At 47.9% G+C, this 23,211-nt stretch overlaps 1 protein-coding gene across 1 annotated transcript in view; it reads left to right on the top strand.

Annotated features, from left to right (window-relative positions):
• GTPBP6 (GTP binding protein 6 (putative)) overlaps positions 1-22,932 on the top strand; it is a 336,155-nt gene extending 313,223 nt beyond the window's left edge. The window contains exon 10 of the mRNA XM_069636625.1: positions 21,835-22,932. Within this exon, the coding sequence (XP_069492726.1) occupies positions 21,835-21,958 (124 nt within the window). The 3' untranslated portion in view covers positions 21,959-22,932. The remainder of the gene's footprint in view (positions 1-21,834) is intronic.
• Positions 22,933-23,211: the final 279 nt, after the last annotated feature.

The following is a 23,211-nucleotide window of genomic DNA, read 5'->3' as shown; positions in this document are numbered from 1 at the left end:
GCCTTTATTGAATACGATCAGCTCTCTGAAGTTATGGGTGTCGGCCAGCTTACGGTGTTTGAATACCTCCGCCTTAAGGGGATTTCCACTCATTACAAATGGATAGCTAACTTGACTTATCCCCTTACACTCTTTGAGAAAGTCTTGGTGGAATCGACAACTAGAAGGGGCTCTCTAAGATATATAAAACCCTAGTTACGGCCAACCTAGAGGGGAGACAGCCCTTCAAGCGCATCTGGGAGGAGAGATTAGGGGTGTCCCTTGAAAAGCAGACATGGGGGGCGATTTATAGGTCTGTCCTCTCTGGGTCTCTCTACACTTCGGCCATGGAGCATGGTTTTAGGATGCTCCATTCCTGGCACCGCCCTCCAGCTACCCTATCGAGAATGTTTGAGGGAGTATCCCCTCTCTGTCCTAGGGGGTGCGCCTAGCGGGGGACGTGGTACCATATGTGGTGGGGGTGTTCGGTGGTCCGGGTTTATTGGTCTGAGCTGCTCAGCTGGATTAAGGGTATTGTAGGCTCTGCTCCCTCCCTTCCTCCCTTGGAGATCCTCTTTGGGGTCCCAGCCCCGGATTCTAATGTGAGTTCTTACCCAAAGGTGGTTGTAGCGATGCTGAGAGCTGGCAGGCTGGCCCTTGCCCAAAAATGGAAGGCCCCCTCAACCCCTTGTAGAGCTGAGTGGCTCATTAAGCTGTCGGCCATTTTTCTTTATGACAAGTTATCTGCTATAAATAATAACCAAATGGAGTCTTTCCTTCTGAATTGGTCTATTGGTCGCCTTAGTGTGGATTGTGGCTCTTTGAAGCTATAGCTCTCTGGGACTGGGAGAGTCTTCTGATTTTTCTGGGGTTTCCTTATCGCCTGTGATCCAATTGAGTCTCTGTACTAGTATCTGATCTCACTTTGTCAGTTCTTTGGAAATGTTGCGTCTCATTGTGTGCTTCCTTGTTATGTTGCCTGTGCTCATCACCTGGTACGACTGGTCATTGTTAAGGGTGGGAGGAGGGAGGTGTGGGAGGTGGGGTGATACGAGATACAGTTCCGCATCTTTGTTCTGTTTTTCCTTATTTGCTGAAATGTTTAAGTGTCCACGATAAAGAGAGCAAATAACCAGGTCAAACCGTTTTTGAATTAGGACCAATATGAGGTGTCAAGTGTTGATAGTCTGCAAAAAAGAAACTTGGGTTGGGCCTCTATAAAGACTTTGTTCGATTACTACGGTTTCAGAATAGACAAAACAGCTGTGCACTTCCCAGGTCAAAGACATAGGGCCTCATTCCGAGGTTGGAGGTAAGTACTGGTCGTTTCCGGCATGGCGGAAAGTACGACTCCGGCAAGGTGACAGACCGCTAATTGCGTCCCATTCCGACCTCGCGGACACGCGCTTTTCGCCATGCCGGAAAAGTACCTAGCGGCATGCCGCAAAACCCCCCGAAAAACCCCTACCGGCCTGCTGCGACACATACATTACAACACCGCCATGGAAGCAGCAGCGACAGTAAATAAAGGGAAGCGATTCTGCCCTGATGAGCTCCAGGTCATGGTGGACTACCTGGCAGAACACGCTGACGTGGTGTTCAGCCCCGACATGCGGAGGGAGTCCACTATCCGCAAAAAGAACATCTGGGCAGAAACCGCCCAAAGGGTGAGCGCTGTAGGCTCCACCCCTCGCACCCCCAAGGACTGCCGCAAGCGGTGGGATGACTTGCGGGTGCGGGGACTCCTCACTGCCAACAGGAGTCAGGCCATGCAGACTGGAGGGGGCCCAAGTTCCCCTGTGCGACTTGAGCCATGGGAGGAGACATGCGCCGCAATGATTGGCACGGAATGCATAGAGGGCATCGGTGAAATGGACTGCGGGGCAACGTCGTCTGCCGATGGAGGTGAGTGTCCAAAGTCAACACTGCCAATGGCAATTGCATGATGTAGACTCCCCCAAGGGCCATAAAAGGCACCTTGTCATGTAGCCACCCCCCCATCCAACTAATGCAGAGTCAACTGCAACGCAATCAAGGGCCAAGTGCAAGTACATAACACACATCAGCCATAGTGCAGTAACTTGCACATTCCATCATGCACATTGTGCATCAGGTTCGGCAGTGTGTGAGCCAGACTGCACATTACTATGGCAGGATGAGTCACTCCGACACATGCGTACACATGCGTACATTCAATTCACATTCATATGTACTAGTACTGTTGCAACGCCCAGAGGGCCACAAACCCCAAATTACAGAAATGTGAATGCAGCGATCTATGCAATTAGCGCATCATACAATCACTCATGTTGTCCCTCTCCTCTACCCCCACAGGCACTGATCATGACAGCGGGGATACCCAGACGACCCGTCCATCCACCTCCACGTGCAGAGGCCGGTCCCGGAGCATTCCAGCACGGAATAAGAAAACAACCCAGGCACCACAAACGCCAGTGGAGGATGCACCACCACAATCCCTCCCTGCCTCGGCACCTGCCACATTAGACACCCCAAGGTCGGCAGAATCAAGCATTGCTGGGGAGTTGGCAGCTACGGCCACCCAGGAGAATGTGGACAGCCCCTTATCGATCTGTGGTGCCACTGAGGAGGACTTTTACCCCACAGTCCACACCCCGGAGCCCACCAATGTCCCCCTGCCATCAAGCAGTGACTCTGTGGAGCAGGAAACACCTGGCCGTAGTGCTCCGGCAGATCCTGGAACTATTCCACCAGTTGAGGCCATGCCAGGGCAGGTAGGCCCAAGACCCGCCAGGAATGTACCTACATACATTGATGAACCACGTGCACATCAGCTGACGGACCTCATCAATGTGTTCATGGAGGACACCCGCCAGGCCAGGGTGGAGTGGGTGGATGAGCTAAGGCAGATGCGTCAGGCGGTCACTGACAGCAGCAATAGGTTGTGTGCGGTCCTGGGACGCATCGCGGATGCCCTGGAGGCTGCACCTCCCACACGACAGCCCCAGCGGGAGGACACACCGTCACAGTGCTCCTCCACCCAGACCAGCCCGCTCCGACGCTCATTGCGTACATTGCGCCGGCCCAACATGGATCCCCCTCGCTCTGGGGGCACGCCTTGAACATGCTGGCACACACATGTGGCCTATGTTGGCCTTATGGCACTATTCTGGGGTTGTTGTGGGTGAGGGGGAGGGGAGTGAGGGTGTGTTTGGGAGTTGGGGGAGGGGGAGGGTGGTGGACGTTTTGTTGTACACGTTTCATGACAATTATTTAATACACTGGTTGTTCATAATGTAAAACGGAGTGGACATTGATCATTGCGCAGGTGTCATTTGATGTCTCACAGTGCATGGAAGGCAACATTTGCATCCTGGGGAGTCCGTGGTTGGTATATGTAGTCCCTTGTGTGCTTGAGGAGGGCATCCAGCACTTGGTTCAGTATCCGGGTAAATAAGGATTGTGATATACCATGCATGTGCCCCACTGTGTGCCGGTAGGTGCCTGTGGCAAGGAAGTGGAGCACAGTCACTACCTTCAGTGGAGGGGGGATGGCAGAGCTTTATTCTATGAAACTCACTATGTCGTCATGTATCAGGTCCACTATGGTGGTGATGGTGTCATGGTCAAGCCGGTACAGGGTGTGGATCTGATGTGGTGTTAGGTTGAAGGAGGTGGCTCAGATGCGAGGGATTGGGGGCTGCCGGCGTGGTAACGGTGGATGCACTGGTGGTGCATGCTGGGCCTGTCTCACCCTCCGTCTCCTCCTGTGTGTCCTCTGTGGTTGGGGCTGTGGTTGTTGTTGTTACTGCCTTGCAAGCAAGGCCTCCAGCTCCAGTTGTGCCACTACTATTGGTATCATCTTGGTGTGGGAGAGGGTGTGGTGTGTGGGTATGCTCATTTTGTGCTGTGCCAGACTCCATTGGCTACACCTGTGCTGATTGTGTGCACCTGTGGCTGTGGAAACCACTGCTCAGTGTTCTTAACTCCTTCTCTGAGATGCCTGTATGTACTCCATGCCGGTAAGGTACTTTACGGCCTTAAGGAGACCGTTATTTACGTGTGCTCCTTACTTGCGATCAGCTCCGGTTTACGCCATGCCGTTGATTACGCCATGGTGGTGTGCGCGCGCGACCCATGACCGTAAATTACGGCATTGTTGTTTACGGTGCCGTAATTTACGGTCTGAAGGGTCGGAATGGCATGGAGCGGAAATCCATGCCGGTAAATCATTACCGGCATGGTTTGTACCTTACCTCCAACCTCGGAATGAGGCCCATAGTGTCAGAACAAGGACTTGAAAGATATGTATGCCATGTCCAATGTAAAAAACAAAAGGGACAACTCTTTAAAAAAAAATAAGACATTTTAAAAAAAATGCAACTGACACATGAATTAGTAAATAGTTACACTCAAAGGTGTAATGCCACACAAGTATTTGGAGCATTTATTTGAAGCTTCAGTGAATATGTATCACTCTCATGAGTAGGGGATTAACTTCAAAAGGTCTATTCCCTCATTGTATATATGCTTTCTAGAGAGGTATGAAGTAGGTTTGCAGCGTATAACTAGACAGAGCAGATAAGGCTGGTTGAAGTACACATCACTCTATTTTATTATTTGAAGGGAACGCTTTCTAAAGTTGGATTTAAAATGCCTAAGGGTTCAAGGATACTGTCATGTCATCAACTAAAAGAAAGCTGAAAGTGCGAGAGAGTCATTGTGGAGTCTAAAATACCTACCTTCTATATAGTCAGATGAAGATGGCACTCCATTTCCACAGTACATGAACTACCTTCTTCCAGTGGAAAGAGGAGTTACTCCTGGCAATCTTATACAGATGAAGCTATACGTACATTTGGACACCCAGAGGGGCTATTGTGGCATGGGCTGCCTTGATGATATGCCGTAAACAGGCCTTGAGAAAATGGTTGTTTATGCCAGACTTCTGTAAGGCTGGGGACAGCAATGCCATTCTTCTCTCAAATAAAGAGGCAGGGGGCACTATAAGCATGGGCACTTGCATAATTGTGGCACTGAGAGCTAGAGAAAGAACAGGGACTACGATTTGTTCAAACTATTCCCAGGAGATAATGTCCATTGGCGCTCTTTAAATGGCCTAGCTGCACTTCGGCATGTTCACTTTTGGTGCAGGCTGTTACCACCAGGTGTGGCACTCAGAATGCTTAATTATTGCTTAAGTAAATCATAAACACAGCAGCTTTGGCTATTGGGAATCAATCATTTAAACAAAGGTAAATCACTAATATAGGCTTAGAAAACAACCAAGAAGTACAAGGATATAGTAATCTACGGAGTGTTTGTAGTGTATGCCACCTGATTCCACTTATAAGCAATGTCGCTCATCTTTCTCACAAGCCTGTGATTGTTATCGTAATTGCAAAGGAGAGCCAATATACTATTATTGAAATGCTATGGGAAAATAACTATTTCTCCAGCATGGGGTCTGGCATGGATTCACATGCTCATGAATATTCCCTGTCATCAGGCTGGGAATCCTCGGTAAAGAAAAAATCAGTTTCAGTTTCGTTTCTGAACTGTCTTTCTACTAATAACCAATCACTGGTCTCTGGGTCATACTGCCCCCAGCCAATGACTGCCCTCTACCTAAGCCCCTTCTCTGGCAGCCATCTTCAGATTGTTACCGCACGTTCAAGTGTTGGGAGTCCTTGTGCTATAGCTCTCGAGCTTTTACTGCGTTTTGCATTTTTTTTCGAAGAGTTTACTCTTATATTTTCGGTCAATTGAGCCTCAAGCTCCACCGATTCTACTTCCGATCAACGGGGACCCGTTTCGGAATTTTTCTACGCCACTCATGGGCGCATTTACGTAGAGATTTCACTTATTGGAGGATTCCGGAAGATCTTTGAGGCCTACCCCGTGTGGTCATGGCCCAGGACAAAGGAAACACGACGCCTGTTGGTTCCAAGCGGTTCAGGAGCTGCCTGGGATGCGGATTGCAGAATGTTTTCAAGGAAGATGAGCACTCCCAGTGCCTCTACTGCTTCACAACGACAAATCACACGTGGAGAAGGACTGTGCGTTTTGTAAGAACATGTCCGAACGGACAATGAAGGATTGTCGCGTTTGACTCACCAACTGGCTGGAGGGGAAGAGCCCAGCAGCAGGTGAGAAGAGGAAGAAATCCGAGTGGTCTTCTAAGACCTTTGAGGGTGCTCTGGCGACGAGGGCCCAACAAAAGGCAAAGCACTGCGAGTCCGCAGGCACTGGGAGCGCCGATGGTTCGGGCTCCTTGACTGCCAGGCAGGGCGCAATGTCACCGATGCCATCAACCATGAGCCAACGCTCTGGCTCGGTGAACAGGAAGTCGGAGAACCCGGGTAAGCTTCGGGAGAAGCCCCGGTCGATCCCGATGGCGACAGCCGAGGGGGAGCGAGGCAGCGACCCTCCCTCCAAGGTGAAGGCCTCAGGCGCGCCCAAGGTCACGAAGGCCCTGATTCACCCGGCTAAGGCCTCGATCGAAAGAGTCGTGGCAGCCCTGGCGAAGCCTGTGGAGGCTACCCCAGTGGAGACGACTGCCGGGCCTAGAGTTTCCCTGCCACCAAGAGGGAATCATCTTTTCAGCCTATCGAGAAGACCCCTGTGAAACCCCGGGAGGAGAAAGAGGGGGGGGCGCGGTAGCCATAACCGACACAGATCCCACTTCCGATGATGAGCTGGCTGGCTTTGCAAAGATCCTGGACAAGAGGTTCGAGGAAGTCCAGTCCTACGGGAGGGATCCCGTCGAGGTGGACGTAGAGAGCAACGGTGGAGCCGACGAGGCGCCGCGGGCCGTGGAGGAGACGGAGGATCCATTACCCAGCCGTCGCTCCCGTCGCAACCGATGCCGATGCCACAGGACAACTCGGGAGCAATTTTGATGGCTATCCAGACCCTGTGTACAGAGAGAAGGACAAGGTTTCCCTTACCCCTAGCGGACGATCCAGCGGCGTCTGGACCGTCGAGAACCCACCGAACAAGAGGAGGCAAATCCATCCTCCCCCCTCCCTTCCAGCCTTCACCTCCTTCCCCTCCACCGAGGGATGAGACTGGAATGAAGACAGCGACGACGGGGACGGATGACGATGGTACTGACGACAGGACGGATCTCCCATCACCCCCTGCCCGGACCTCCCCTCCCAACGAAACTGGCTCCTTTCACGCCATGATCGCCAGGGCATCAGAACTTTTCCAGCTTTGTCCCGAAGAGCAGAAGGAGGAGGGTTACTGGACGACATCTGGGACGAAGGACTGTTGCTGCTCAAGAACCAGTCCACGGCTCCTGCGAAGAGGGACTGGTCTGAGAAGAAGTACTAGTTCCTAGATTCCACCTTGATGTGCCTTAGAGCTCAGCCGTCCCCGGATTCAATGGTCTCTGCAGCAGCCAAGAAGAAATCGGCAGGGGCGACTGGATCAATTTCCACTTCCCCACCGGACGGCGAGGGGAAGAAGCTGGACACCATGGGACGACGAGTCATCTCGTCGGCGGCGACGATCATCAAATCGGCCCACGCCCTAGTGATCGTGGTGCGCTACGACAGGGAGCTGTGGTTTAAGATCGCTCCCCTCCTGGATTTCCTGCCAGATGACAAGAGGGCAGAGGTCCTTGAAATCCTACAGGAAGTCGAGGTGCCGTCGGACCATGCCATCACGGTGGCCACGGACATCGGCGACACCGGGTTTTGACAGATGGGCAACAGTGTTTGCCTACGCCGACGCGGTTGGCTCAAGGCCACCAACTTCCATCAGGACATTCAGACCAGGGTACTAGACATGCCCTTCGACAGGAACAACCTGTTTGGCAAGGCAGTCGACGAGTCACTGCAGGCCATCAAGGCAGACACCGAGACAGCCCGGGCCTTGGGTTCTCTCCATCAACGACGGCCGTCCTTTCGGACCCCCGGAGGCAAGTCTCAAGGTGCCTCCAAAGGATTTGGTGGTGGTTCCTTGTTGTACCGCCAAGCGGCCTGCTCATCGTCGTAAGAGGCCTACAGAGGCTGCAGCAAGGCCGGAGGACGTCGTCGCCAAGGCGGAAAGGCCTCGGCGAAGCAAGATTGAAACGGCCGTGACGTCGGGCCACCACCCAAGCACCCCGGTGGGAGGCCGGCTGGCAAAATTCATCAGCTCGTGGGAGTCCATCTCCACCAACCGTTGGGTGCTGGACACGCTGGCCCACAGGCACACTCCGGAATTCCAAAGAAAGTGTCCCGGTCTACCACCTGTGGTCAGGAAGGAAAACAACGTGCCACAGCTACTTCTGGAGGTACGAGCAATGCTGAAAAAAGGGCGTGATAGAACTCATCCCGAAGAGGCTCCGGGGCTCCGGAGTATACTCGCGGTACTTCCTCGTCCGAAAGAAGACCGGCGGTTGGCGACCCATTCTGGACTTTCGTCATCTAAACAAATACATCAAGTCCCAGAAATTCCGGATGGTCACCCTGCAGCACGTGCTGGGACAGCTGGAGGAGGGTGACTTCCTATCGTCGCTGGACTTGGAGGATGCCTACTTCTACATCCCCATACTCAAAGGACATTGAAAGTTCCTACGGTTCGTGGTCCAAGGGCAACACTATCAGTTCAAGGCCCTGCCCTTCGGATTGAAGTCGGTGCCCAGGGTCTTCACCAAGTGCCTGGCACCGGTGGCAGCATGGCTGCGCCTGCAGAGGATCCACGTGTACCCCTACCTGGACGATTAGCTCATCCGAGCAAAGTCAAGGGAACTCGCCGTTCATCACACAGGGAAGACTGTCCAACTGCTCACGGATCTTGGATTCTCGATCAACTTAGCGAAATCCCACTTGGTACCATCGCAAGACGCCCTGTTCCTGGGAGCCAAACTCGACACAGTGGCACGATTGGCTTTGCCATCGGAGGAAAGGATGAAGGCCATCCTGGGCAAGGTGCAATGGCCAGGGTGAGGTCCATCAAGTCCCTACTCGGCATGATGTCATCGTGCATCAACCTTGTGCGCCTATGCAGGTTGCGGATGCGACGACTCTTTGAGAGCCTCCACGCTCGTTGGATGCCACAGGGGGCCGTTTCGAAGACCAGATCTTTCTCAATGAGGTGTTCCGCCAAGCAATCCGGTGGTGGGGCAACCGCGCGCATCTAGCGGCAGGTATGGACTTCCAGACCCCGACACATCAGTAAACGGTGACGACTGACGCCGCCCTGGAAGGATGGGGAGCGCACACCGGAGGTCTCCACGCAAGAGGCCTTTGGCTCCCGGAGGAGAGGGCACTACATATCAACATCCTGGAGCTCCGAACCGTGTTCTGGGCCCTCAGGTCGTTCCTCCGTCCATCAAGGGCACGGTGGTGAGGGTCTTCACTGACAACACCACCACAATGTTCTACATCCGGAAGCAAGGGGGCACCAGATCCCCAGCCCTATCCAAGGAAGCGCAGGATCTGTGGCACTGGGCTGTTGCCCACAGGATGTTCCTGGTACCCTTCCACCTGGCAGGAGTAAAGAACACTGTTGCCGACTTGCTCAGCAGGGAGCTGTGCTCATGCCACGAGTGGGAACTCCGGCAGGATCAAGTGGATCTGCTATTCCGACGATGGGGCAATCTCCAGATAGATCTATTCGCGACGAACACCAAGTGCTGGAGGTTCGCCTGCAGGTTTCCCCAGCCGGGGAGCATGGGCGATGCATTCTCCTTCCCCTAGGACGGCCTGTTCCTGTATGCGTTCCCACCGTTGCCGTTGCTTCTGCGACTCATCAGTCAACTCAGACGGTCCCGGTGCAGAATGATCCTCGTCGCACCGGTGTGGCCGAGGCAGATATGGTTCCTGGACCTTCTGGACTTGTCAACGTCCCCCCCAGTCAAAATGCCGACGGGCGCAGATCTTCTCGCCAGGGAAGGATGCGCCACCCTGCATCACGACCGGGGATCACTGAACCTGCAGGCCTGGCTCCTGCAGCACTAGAGTTCGGAGGCTACGATATCCCAGCGGACTGCAAGGAGGTCCTTGCAAAGGCCAGGGCGCCCACGACTCTTAAGTGCTACGGGCATAAAGGGAAGAGGTTCTCTATCTGGTGCCGTGCACAGAAGATCAACCCTCTACGGATTACGACCCCTCAAGTGCTGCCGTACTTGCTATCGCTGACCAAGACGGGGCTGGTGCATGCATCCATCAAGATCCATCTGGCGGCTATCTCCCGCTACACCAGAACTCCGAGGCGGTCGTCACTGTGGTCTCACCGCCTTGTAAAGGAGTTCATGAAAGGACTGTTCCGCTCGTTCCTGCCGGTGAAGGCCCCGGTGTGGGGGCTCAACATGGTGCTGACCAGACTCATGGGCCCGCCATTCGAGCCTCTGCATTCGGCACCGTTGAAATTCCTGTCGTGGAAAACAGCACTTCTTGTGGCCATCACCTCTGCACGACGAGTGGGAGAGATCCAGGCCCTCTCCTGTAAACCTCCATGCCTGACATTCCATGAGAAGAGGGTAGTGCTGAGGACGCACCCCTCCTTCATGCCCAAGGTGCCGTCGGACTTCCATCTCAACGAGCCCTTGGTGTTACCTGTTTTCTTTCCGTCGCCTTCATCACTGGCTGAGAGGACTTTGCACTCCCTGGATCTGGCTAGAGCGCTGAAGTTCTACGTGGACTGCACAAAGCGTTTTCGGAAGACATCACAGCTGTTTGTGAACTTTGGACCTGTGAACCAAGGGAAGGCCCTCTCGAAGGCTTCCATTTCCAGATGGCTCTCCGCCTGCATCATGCACTGTCAGCGGTTGGCAAACCAACCGTTGCCCGGTTGTCCGAGAGCCCATTCAACCTGAGTGATCGTGGCTACCACGGCGTTCCTTTCTGGTGTGCCCCTGCTGTACATCTGCAGTGCTGCTACGTGGAGGTTGACGCACACCTTCACGAAATTCTGCTGTGTCGACCGGGATTCCAGGGAGGAGTCCAGAGTCGGCCAAGCAGTGCTGCGCAACCTGTTCGCTTGAAGGTGAGCCTGGTGAGGAGGTAAGAGATGCTTAATGTTGAGTTGTTAAAATGCTTAATGTTGAGCCTTGCCACCTCCCATGGTTGTGCATGTGTGTACTGCTATGTATTTTTGTATTCATGAGCATGTGAATCCATGCCACACCCCATGCTGGAGAAGGAACAAGTTACTTACCTGTAACTGTTGTTCTCCAGCATGGGTCTGGCATGGATTCACATGCAAACCCTCCCTCCAACCCCTCTGCGGCTCTTCTCTTGGTCCTACTGCCACTTTACGTGCTACTAAATCTGAAGTTGGCAGCCAGAAGAGGGGCTTGGGTCGAGGGCAGTCATTGGCTGGAGGCAGTATGACCCAGAGACCAGTGATTGGTTATTAGTAGAAAGACAGTTCAGAAACAAAACTGAAACTGATTTTTTCTTTACCGAGGATTCCCAGACTGACGACGGGAAATATTCATGAGCATGTGAATCCATGCCAGACCCATGCTGGAGAACAACAGTTACAGGTAAGTAACTTGTTACATATTTTGAATTGCATGTAAGCAAGAGAACACATGAGAATATGGGAAATTAAATAATCACTCAATTTACAGGAAAGCAAAGATTATTTTTGATTGCTTAAAAACGAGCACTGCATGATTTGGTATGTACATTTGAAGCATGACAGAACATAAATTGAATGCAGCGGTCCATTGATCAAACAATAAAAGGAATCAATGAATTATGTAGTCCGTACATAATGTCAAATTTGCACAGTTTAGAGGGATTAATTAGGGGGTGTATTAAAGATAATGCCAAAGATGAAAATGATAGTTAACTTCAATAGCCTACTGGCCTGTAAGACCAATATTCACCAAGTACAGCTGAAATGGAGCCCACATATCAGTGTCCTTAGCGAATAGGGAGCAGGCCACTTTAAGAGTCTTCCTTTATACCTTTACACGTTTCCCCAATACCACTGCTGTCACGTGTATCAGCACGCTTAAATGCTGCCACAGCAAGATGATCCTCATCGCTGCGGCACATCTGTTACATGGAGCTGCTCCGCATGGCGTTAGCACCAGCTGTCAGGTTGCCACCTCTTCCGGACCTCCTGTCCAGGGAAGGGGGATCCATCTTGCATCACGACCCAACGTCACTGAACCTCATGGCTTGGCTCCTGCAGCTCTAGAATCTGGACAGTGACATACCGCTGGACTGCAGGAAGGTCCTGGCAAAGGCTAGGGATTCTTCTACGTTCCAGTGTTACAACCACAAATGGAAGCGATTCACAATATGGTGCAGAGTCCAAAGGATCGTTTCTCTCCAGGTTACAGCTCCACAACTTCTACCATACCTGCTATCGCTGCCAAAGTCAGGTCTGGCTCATGCATCCATCAAGGTACATTTGGCTGCCATTTCCCGATACACACTGTTGCCACAGATCATCGCCGTGGTCGCACAGGCTAGCAAAGGAGTTCCTAAAGGGCCTCTTCAGAACTTTTCCGCCTGTGAAGGCTCCTGCCCCGGCTTGGGAACTTAACGTGGTGCTTATGAGGCTCTTGGGGCATCCTTTCCAACCATTGCAACAAGCTTCTCTGAAGTTTCTCTGATAGAAGACCGCTTTCCTGGTGGCCATCACGTCAGCCAGGTGGATTTGGGGAGATCCAGGCCTTATCCTTACATGCTACAAAGGTGGTGCTGAGAACACATCCATCCTTCATCCCAAAGGTCCCTTCTGAATTCCACCTTAACAAACCTTTGGTGCTTCCAGTCTTCTTTTCTGAATCCTTCCTCACCTGCTGAAAGGCCGCTGGACGTTACTCGTGCCTTAAAGTTCTATGTGACACACACAAAGGCTTTCTGGAAGATGTCTCAACTTTGTTAATTGTGTTCCTGTGAATCATGGGAAGGCTCTATCGAAAGCCTCCATATCCAGGGAGATGGCTCTCTGGCAGCATCATGCACTGTCATCGTCTGGTAAACAGAGCCCTTCCAAGCTGGCCAAGAACCCACTCCACCAAGGCCATTGTTGCTACAATAGCGTTTCTCTCTGTGGTCCCCCTGCTGGACATTTCCAGGGCTGCTACGTGGAGGTCGACACACACCCCCACGAGATTCTGTGTCGACAGGGATTCCAGGGAGGCGTCCAGAGTCGACCAGGCAGTGCTGCTAAACCTGTTTGTTTGAGGTGAGTCTGTTCCAGGGGTAAGTGTATTGCTTCTGTTGAGCCTTGTCACCTCCTGTTTTTTTCTTGTATTGTATGTAAATATGTGCTCTGTAAAGTGCTTTGGATTAAGGCGCTATATAAATAACACATCATTATTATCATTATCCTGTGGTTGTGTATATGTACTGCTATGTAATCATATTCATGAGCATGTGAATCCATGTCAGACTCCATGCTGGAGAAGGAACAAGTTACTTGCCTGTAACTGTTGTTCACCAGCATGGGTCTGGCATGGATTTACAAGCGACACTCCCTCCTTCCCCGCTTGGCTCTTCTGGGTTCATAATGGCATCTTGTGTAATTTTAATTTGAAGATGGCCTCCAGGAGAAGAGCTTAGGGAGTGTCATGATCACTGCTTCCAAGGAGCCAGGACCAGCCCAAAGTCCTTGGAAGCAGGCCCCTAATCCTAAGCACCAGCCGGTCCCCACTGGGACCTTTTGGACCTTGTCCTGGCGCCGGTGGCAGCAGGCTCATCAAAACCATTGGTCCCGGCACTGGAAGCGCCGGGCTCATAATAGGTGTGCTTGGGTGGACTTACCTGCAGCAGACCATGCTGCTTACTTACCAGCCACTTAGAAGCCATCTGAGAACAGGAACTACTTTCTTACCTGGGTGGGGCAGCTCCACTCCCTGGATACAGCACTGGAACTCTTCTGGAAACTGGAACTCTTTTCTTAACTAGGCGGGGCCGTGGAAGAAGACGCCTCATCACTCCAAGGCTATTTAAACCACACCCGACAGATGAAGCGTGCTTCGCGTTATTCTGCATCTGCAGCAGAACGCTCACCGAGTCTGCTCCGGCCTTTCTTCTTCCGATCCTGGACCTGCAAGAATCCTACTTACCATTTCAGTATCCAGACATCATCAGCACCTGCAAAGAACAGAAACAACAGGTTAGCAACGCAAACTTTACACGCAGTGCTTACTTACCTGATCCATCGGCTGCGGCCGTTTCTTCACGCTGCATCTCCACCTGCAAAAACAAAAGCATTGCCATACTTACCGGCACGCTGTGAATTCCGGATTTCTTCGTTCTGCATCGCCGCCTGTGAAGACAAAGTATCGTTAACAACTTACTGGCATTCCGCGGACTCCGGCCCTGCAACCCAACATCTGAAAGGCAAAAGAAAAGACATTAAGCAGGTATTTACTTACGTCCATCACGCTCGTCGCAATAAGACGCCTGCGAATACTCCGGCGTCTCTTTAACACAAACTAAGCTGCAAGGAAAGAGACAGTTAGAGCGCTTGCCATACTTACGAACTTCCAGGCGCTTCATTTCATCTTTCATCTCAAGAGCCCTGCAATACATAAGGGAAAAGCATTATACAGAGTCTGCATATAAACGTGCCACGCATGTAAAGACTATAAAGACAAAAGGTGTCCAGAAACTCACCGCTCGTGCAGATAACGACGGTAACCATCCTCTGAATTCCAGAGGCCTGTGTTTCACCAGTGAAGGAACTGGCAACGGCACCCTGCACCAGACGCAGATGGAGAGCCCAGCATTCACCTATATAAGGTGAGCACGTTGACCTGGGGGCTCTACGAAAAAGCTGGGAAGAGAGAGAGAGAGGGACATTCAACAACCCAGACCATTAACCCCCATATTCTTTCACCTGCAGAAACCTCACTCTTCGAGTCCCACACACAGTGCGAAGAGGTTCGACCCCAGAAGCCAATCGAGTCCTGCACATCACTTTTCGAGTCACAGACAGCTTCCTGCCAAGACCCGCGCCTGCGTGGGAATCAGGTGAGCGTTACAGGGAGACTACCTTCATTGGATGGGTGTAATATTGCTAGAATGGCAGTTTTGCATTTTCTTGATTTACAAGATGATAAACAAAGAACAGCACAGGAGAAGGACCAATTGTCAAACAAGGACAGGTGTCAGGATCCAGTGGAGATTCAAGGAAAGGCCAAAGTTCAACAAAGTCTGTAAAAAGATGATAAAAATAGTAAGCTCACCATACAGAAATCACCTCTTGAAGGTGACGAGTCAAATTGGAAATGGTTGGCGGGCATCCTAGCCGACAAACTCCATAAGCAATAGGATCAAATCGGTCCGATTGAATGGACCCTCATGAGCTGGAATACTAGAGGGTCATCACATCTTTTTTCAGATGACGGAAGTAATCTTAGGAAAGCAGACATTATTTGCCTTCAAGATGTATTGCACACTGAGGTCCCCTTGATAGAGGGGTATTGGGTAGTATTGAACCCGGCGGTGAAAAACCAATTGGGCCATCCCAAAAGTGGGCTGTTAATGGCGGTGAAAAACAGTCTAGGTTGGTCCCTGATGTATACCTATTGTCCAACTCCATTTGTTCAGGTGGCTACAATGAAAATCACAAATTATGGTCAGAATGAAAATCGAACACTTGTGATAAATATTTATTGGAATCCGGCAGACCACAGAAATAATAACTTGGTTGATGATATTGCAAAGCTAATAGATGAAGAGAGGTTGAAATGTAGTGATCCTTTGATAATACTAATGGGTGATTTGACTTTTACCTGCATAGACACGAACAATGAACCAATTCTGGAAGAATCTGACTCTGCAAAACTTAAAGATAGAAGAGGAATTGCCTGGAGAAAAATGCTTCAGTCAAGAGATTGTTTAATTTTAAATGGTATTTTGAAAGGAGATGTTCCGGCCAAACCAACATGGAGAGGGGCGTCTAGCAATCAACTACTGTATTATATGTGTCTCCTCGAATAGGTCGGCAATACTAAAAACATTGGAGGTAGTTATAAGTCGAAGGAGTGGTCACAATCAACTTAAATTAACGTGTCACGCACTTGCTTCAGTAGAACTAAAGAAGTATGTACATAGCATCGAAGTAAATCCAGGAAGAAATCTATTATATATCAGTGCTAATAAACTCCTGAAACTTTCCCACTGTCTGTTTAAGGCAATTATTAATATGCAGGATACTGAAGATCATTCCAGAATCAATTATCTACAGTTGTTCCAGAAATTTGCAAGTAAGGTGCAAAGTAATCCCAGAAAACCGCAGTTCTATCATCGACATAGCAAGGATAAAGCGATATGAATCAAGCAAAAGATGCACAAGAAGAATATCCAACGTTGGAAAAAAGGTTATGTGGGGGAAGCCTCTAAAGAAATCCACAAGTTAAAACAAAGTTTTCATAATTGGTTACAACGCCACAAAAAAACAATTATAATCCAAGATGCCCAAGCAATGCTAGCCACAATTTTAACAAAGAACACTGCGGCGACATGGACTATAATCCATCAATCAGCAGTGGTGGTCCCCATTTTTAAAAAAGGGCTAAGATCTAATCCGGATAATTACCGGCCGATTGCCTTATTGGACGTGGTGGGCAAAATCTTTGGATCAATACTATTAAAAGCTTTAGCAAAATGGCGAATGGCAGCAGGCCACGTAGATCTCTGGAAAGCGGGGTTCGCGAAGGGTATTGATACACCACTAAATATCTTTCTGATAAATTTGCTAAAAGCTAACTCAATGCAAAGAAAAAGGTAGTTACACCTATATGGCATTTATTGACCTTTCAAAGGCATTTGACTCTATTGAGAGAAACCTGCTATGGGCAAAACTTGAAAGATGGAAATGCCCGAAACAAATTCTAAACAACAGCAGAGACATCCATCAGGATACAACTATCAGGGTTAGATTGGATGGATCAGGAGCTCTTACAGACGCAATACCAACAAAGGTAGGTCTAAAACAAGGGTGCCTGTTGGCACCCAAACTTTTCAACTTTTTTTTTTAGCAGATATTGATTCTGCCTTGTGGGGTACATGTTCATTTCCTCCAAAAATTGCCAAGACGCCTGTCAGTAGACTCTTGTATGCTGACGATATAGTGGTAATAGACCAGACCCGAGAGGTCTGCAGCGCCAGCTAAACTCGATTCAAAAGTTTTTGGAGGAAAATAAATTAACAATAAACCCAGTGAAATCAAGAGTTATGATTTTGGGAAAAGGAAACAATACGAGAGGAAAAAAGACCTTCCCATGGACACTCAAGGGGCAACGAATTGAGATTGTGAAAGAATTCACCTATTTGGGAGTATGCATTAATAAAAGCGGATGCGAGGCACCTAGAATGGAGTCATTGCCAAAAAAAAGGGCAAAAACGTAGCGGCTCAAGGAAGACTTTTACAAAAAAAATATTGCCGTTACTCGCTGACGCCATTGGTGCAATTCTTTAGAGTGAAAGTGACGCCCATTCTGACATATGGGGCAGAGACATCTTTCATGCTGCCAGAGGGGATTTGGCTACAGGTCGAAGGCCTATTTTAGAAAACTGCATTAGGTCTGCCAAAGAGTATTCCTATGGTTGTCATCAGAAGAGAGCTAGCTTTGACTTCCTTTAAAGCACTAGCTCTATGGAAATCATTATATTTCTATCGAAAATGTATAGACTAATCTCCAAATTGAGGATTTGTAGTACTAAAGCAGGCTTTACAGGATTCGTCTGAGAAGCTTTTGAAGGAATGGGAAAGCATCTGCCTGAGGTAATTAAAGAATATGAATGAAACATCAGAAATTTTACTCCGAGAACCTGATCGAATAAAAAAAAAAAAAAATGTATGAAAATGGCTTGGTAGAGACGCTAGAATCTTTATATGAATATAAACACTATGAAGAGTTTTGGCATATGCCCCGGAAATTGAATGCGCTGCACGCTATATGAATATCTTTCCAAACCCGCTCTTAAGGATGCAATATTTACGCTAATATCCTACCCATCTGTAGACTATGCTACCAGGAAAACGAGATTGAATCCATTCAACATCTGCTTTTAAGGTGTTTTGAGCTGTTGGTGGAAAGAGAATTGGAGATGGGTGACATTTTGAGGAAACATTGTGGCAGATCTACAGAGGACGGGTGGTGGATGATAATTGAGGGTGGACAAACACATCTTATACTAGCAGTGGCAAAATGTTTACTTTTAATTCAGAAAAGACTAAGTAATTGTGTAACAAAATAATAAGACTGAGTGAATTTCGTATTAATTTTAATTAATCTTGTTGACTTCTTATGAAATTGCTTTCTTCTGCTTTGACTGCTATATTTGACCATAATGAACCTGTAAAATTGTTGGTGAAAGGTTTTCAAAATTGTAAACCATAATCATGCCAAATAAAAAAAAAAAAGACTGCTTTCTTTTTTTTTTAACCAAGCATTTCCAGTCCGACGACAGGGAATATTCATGAGTATGTGAATCCATGCCAGACCCATGGTGGAGAACACCAGTTACAGGTAAGTAACTTGTTCCTTGTTGTCCAACCAAGCCGCGTGGGAAGGCAAATGATTTCACTGAACATGAGCTAACTAGATGATACTTCACTTTTACCACGTGGTTAGAATAGGCCAATGAAGTTGTAGAATGTTTGGAAGTGCCTATATTGTAAATCACGCCAGCCAATTATCGTCGAAGAAACTTGTAACATTTGTTGTTTTTTCCTTTCTGTAAGCACCATTAAAACAGCCATTTTCTCTACTAGTATTTGAATGTCTGATAGATGTTTTCCTGCCCTGGCAGTATAATACCTTTTTGTTCTTCTCATATCGAGTGCATCACATTTTTTTATTCTTTGGATAATTTGCAAAAGGAACTTTCCATACAGTTCCGACCAATATTACTGGTCTTGTATGATACAAGATGGCATTTATAATGCCCCTATACACAAGTGTTTCAAGGCAAGGGAGGGGAAACCGAGGAAAGACCGAGACAACGATCCTACTAGGCCAGGTGACATTGAGATTGTGCAAGCGCAGGGGGGAAAGGGGAAGCTTAGGAATGCACCATTTACCACTAAATTCTTTGTGCATAACACCAAATTACACCTATTAGTGCTACATTTCTTACCAATTTTACTGTCTAAACAGTTGCACTACATTTCTTGAAAATATTTTGAGCGAGAACCCAAGCCTCTGGTAATTTCTGACTTCTACCATATTTTCGAACAACTTGACTGGCCTCATCTGTCTAAAAATTGCCAGTTTGCCACTTAATTTTTGGAACATTTCCTGTAAACACCCACTTAAGAGCTCCTGTTGAGCTTGTCGTAACGTATATGAAAGGCGGAAAAGCCTTGCGTAAGGCTGTTACACCCTTTATTCACGTCATGCCCCATTTTCATTAATTTGTACGTTGTAGAGGAGGGGAGGGCGGATTGTAATTTAGGATTCCGCTGGCCGCTTCCTCTCTGCCATGCAAGACTCCAGCATTTGCGCCAGCATGTATTTTCCTGCTGGCACAAATGCTGGGGATTCCTATGCAGTCCGTCTGCTTTTTGCACCTGCAAAACGCAGGCAGACTCTATAGGAATCCACTTGCAAACGGGCAGCATACAAGTGTGTATGCCACCTTTTTACCCTCCTCTTTTGCCCTTTGCCATCCAAATGAGGAAAAGTAGGCATTGGGGACCAGTTTACACAAAAGTGTAAACGTAAAAGGCCCTCCGCCATTTAATTACTAGGCACTCCCAAATGAACCCCTTTGCAAATTTCCTGGGCTAGAATTGCACATGGTCTAGATAATGTTTAAGTACTGCAAATTAATATGTTCCATTAGCCATCTAAAGTTTATTACATTTTTTCAATCATTTCTCCACCGAGAGTCAATTTATTTAGAAGAATGGATGTTGTTCACCATTTCCTTTGATATGCACATTTTGTTCTTTGTGCACAAAAGGTTGGGGGCCTCTGCTCTATACTATCCCACTCTCCCTTAATAACCAACCCTACCGACTTTTCTTACATAGCCAAGTGAGTGCCCGGAAACCCGGTGCGCAGTATAAATTAACATAAGATTCCAGTCAAGAGTGTAGCGAAAACAGAAAAGGTACAGACAGGCTCACACTCGGTAGCCAGGCTCAACTATATAAACACAATAAATTCCATACAATACACTCGGTAGCCACAGGGTGAATAAAAAAAACAAACATTGGCAATGGCAACAGTTTGGGCTATTGCATAGGCACGGGAAAGGCACTTGCCAGGCATAGCCGTAGTGGTATTAACTGCCCATTTATGGTATCAGCTGCAAAATGGTGAGAGTATCTGGGCATCTAATAGCAGTGCCTGGCAAATGCCTAATACTTATAAACAAGTCAAAACTGTTGGCTTTGTCAATGCTCATTTTTAACAGGGCTTCAGTGAAGGACACACAAAGTGCTTATAGAGTGGCTGAAGAACCTGGTTTACATTGTTATTATACTAGTACCAGGTTTACAATTAAGTCCTTAACTCTCAGAAGACTGCTTTATAAACACTCGCAGGCACTTGAGTCCATAGTTTGAGTGGGGAGGGGCAGGAACTGGGTGGGGAATGGCAATAGGCATTGACATGGCCATGGGCAGTCAATTTGGGTGGGTGTGGGTAACCAAACAACACCTACAAGCGCTGTGTGTCCCTCCTAAAAGGCATTTTCTCCCTATATGTACTCAAATGCAATAGTTTAGGCTTATAGGTGTCACAAGCAACGCCCATATCCCGAACTAAAAAAAACAGTGCTACTTCAGTAGGAAACAAATTGTGCCTAGCAGCCAGAAAGTAAAATTCAGTATCTGGAGCTGCAAAACCCAAATGGGAGCCTTAATTGGTCAGCATATCTCATTTTTATAGTTTGGGGACTCCATGCCAAAGAGAACAAAAGTGAGCACAGCCACAGAGAAAAGTTCAGAAAAAAGTATATATCTGGAATTGGCCATCATTTTCGAGAGGAAAATCTTCCCAAAGGTCGGCAGAATGAGGTTTGCCCATCCTTTGAACTTTATAGTTAAGGGGTCCAAATATACATCATGATTAGTTTCCAGGTGCTTGAACTCCTCTAAAGAAATTGTCACCCCCAAAATGTTACAGAATGCGGGGTCCACCTGTAATACCCCAATCTCTGTCAAGCACATTGTAGTATCCAACATGGGCAAAAGTTCACAGGCCCTGCTATTCAGAGAAAAGGACTCGGACAGCCCAGAGCACCTGTATCGCGATATTTGTGCGGGGATATTAACACATGGAACCATTAAGAGTCGTGAACCTGCCTGCAATTAATCCTTACTGGTCTGGATGAACAAGGCATGCCATAAATTGGAGCAGTGTATCGGCAAGTAACTATGAAATCAAAGATTCTCATCGGGGTTTGTACCCCAGGTCTAAAACATTCACTGCCTGTCTTGTTTCTTTCGGTCATCCTCCTTCAGAATTAATGTAGTGTGTACGTTTTATGTCATTTTTTAAGCATGATTTTGTGTTGATTCATATAGAAGTATTTGCACTAACAAACTACATAAAGTCCATGAATAAACTTAATTTAAAGCACAAAAGGTATGTTCAAGTTATTAGTAATTTCTTTGGGAACATTGGGTCTAGAGATTATTGTATTTTATTAATCCGAGCAATGCGATAATGCCAGTGTGCTGTTGTGTTTTATTTCGCTTTTTATTGGCCAATTTTCAACCAAGGGTCTGCCACTCTACCCGTCCATTATTCCTTACGCAATGTAGCCCCTTTCCTGTCAATACTCTCTTCCCCCACGTAGAGTGGGGTAAATACGCAAAGTTGCACCAGCGTTTTTAAGGCAGGATTAGAAAACTGATATAAAGACCTGTAATGCATTACTGCCTTCAATAAGCCGTTTTTTCTTTCCCACCAGAAAATTAAATCTAATTCAGTTTCTCTCTTTCCAGTTGGCTTTACAAAGAGGCAACCGTTCAAGATGTTGATGTTTTGCCAGAGGACAACACTGCCAAAGTGAAGGTGATCATAAGTGATGCCGCCTATGGAAAATATCGAAAGCAATTCCATCAATGACAAAAGAATCCCATTGCAAAAACACTCACAATTCGAGTACAAAAGACGGGTTTTGGCAGAAGCAAATACGCTTTTTAGGAGCCTAATACAAGCAAGCTTTCAAACAGCAAGACGCTTAATCCACCAGTCTGTTACAAAAATCCATTGTGCCTTTCACAGGTTGGAATACGTGTCAGTTTGGTCAATCTAGGACAGTATTCTGCTAATTAATCCAATTGAGCCAGTTTATGAAAAGTATTGCACAATATGAAGATTTATTTAACTTAATCATTCACCTCTACTTGAAGTGCTCCTAATCCAATACCAAGACTGAACAAGCAAGTTCACTTGTAATATTTGGAATCCTACAGGCTCGGCGTTTGGCACTGTATAGATTTAAATTCAGAATGTGTGACATAGATTATGGCTGTTATTAAGTGCTAGTTATGTCAAATTTGAAAACCTGTACATTCTTCATGTTCACGTTATGACTTCAAGACCTGGCTTCACAGCTAGAAAATCTGAAAATTGTAGACGGCCTGTTGTAATTGGGCCAGTCACAGTTTGGAGGGAGAGGGAAAAGGGAACTGGAAATGGTTCCAGATTTGTCCCCCTTCCACCTCACAGCTTCCCAAGACCAGAAGACTACTACTTTCCCACTTTGCAGGATGTCAGTACATCATCTTGGACAGACTTTCAAACTACAAGGTGCTGAATCCTCCAATCCGTTTTGAAATCCTTTTCGACAGCTATAGGCACTTGTTGCAAAGTGGACCATTTATTGTTATTCATGGCAGCTCGATACATAGAACAATTTGCTCTGCAAATAAACCGAGTGGTACCAGTATATGACAGATATTGCACTACATGAACAAAAACAGATTTAAAATTCATAATGTATAAGTAACTCATCATGTTATACCAAGTTGGCTCAGACAAGTTTCTTTTGTGAAATTATGATTTCAAGTGTAATAAAAACATGTTTTTGATTGCAAGCCTACTGGCTTCATTATTATTTTTGATATAGCTGTGCTTACTGCCTTAATTACTAGCAGAATATAATGTGCCTACTGTCTCCTTTATGAGGATAGTATACATTTACTGAATCTATCATTACTGCGCCGCCCGTAACTGCGCCGATGAAAATGTCGATGCCAATTATGGCACGACGCAGTGATCAGATAGATCACTTTCCCACGCAATACTGCAACCCCCACCCCACTTATCTTTACCGCAGCGCACTTCTGTGTGCACCGCCGACTCCCTTGTACCCC

Source organism: Ambystoma mexicanum, chromosome 7p, assembly GCF_040938575.1.
Source record: "Ambystoma mexicanum isolate Mex_15411 chromosome 7p, UKY_AmexF1_1, whole genome shotgun sequence".
NCBI classification, from domain to species: domain Eukaryota; kingdom Metazoa; phylum Chordata; class Amphibia; order Caudata; family Ambystomatidae; genus Ambystoma; species Ambystoma mexicanum.
The sequence above is the reverse complement of the archived record's forward strand: the minus strand, read 5'-3'. Positions and strand labels throughout refer to the sequence as shown.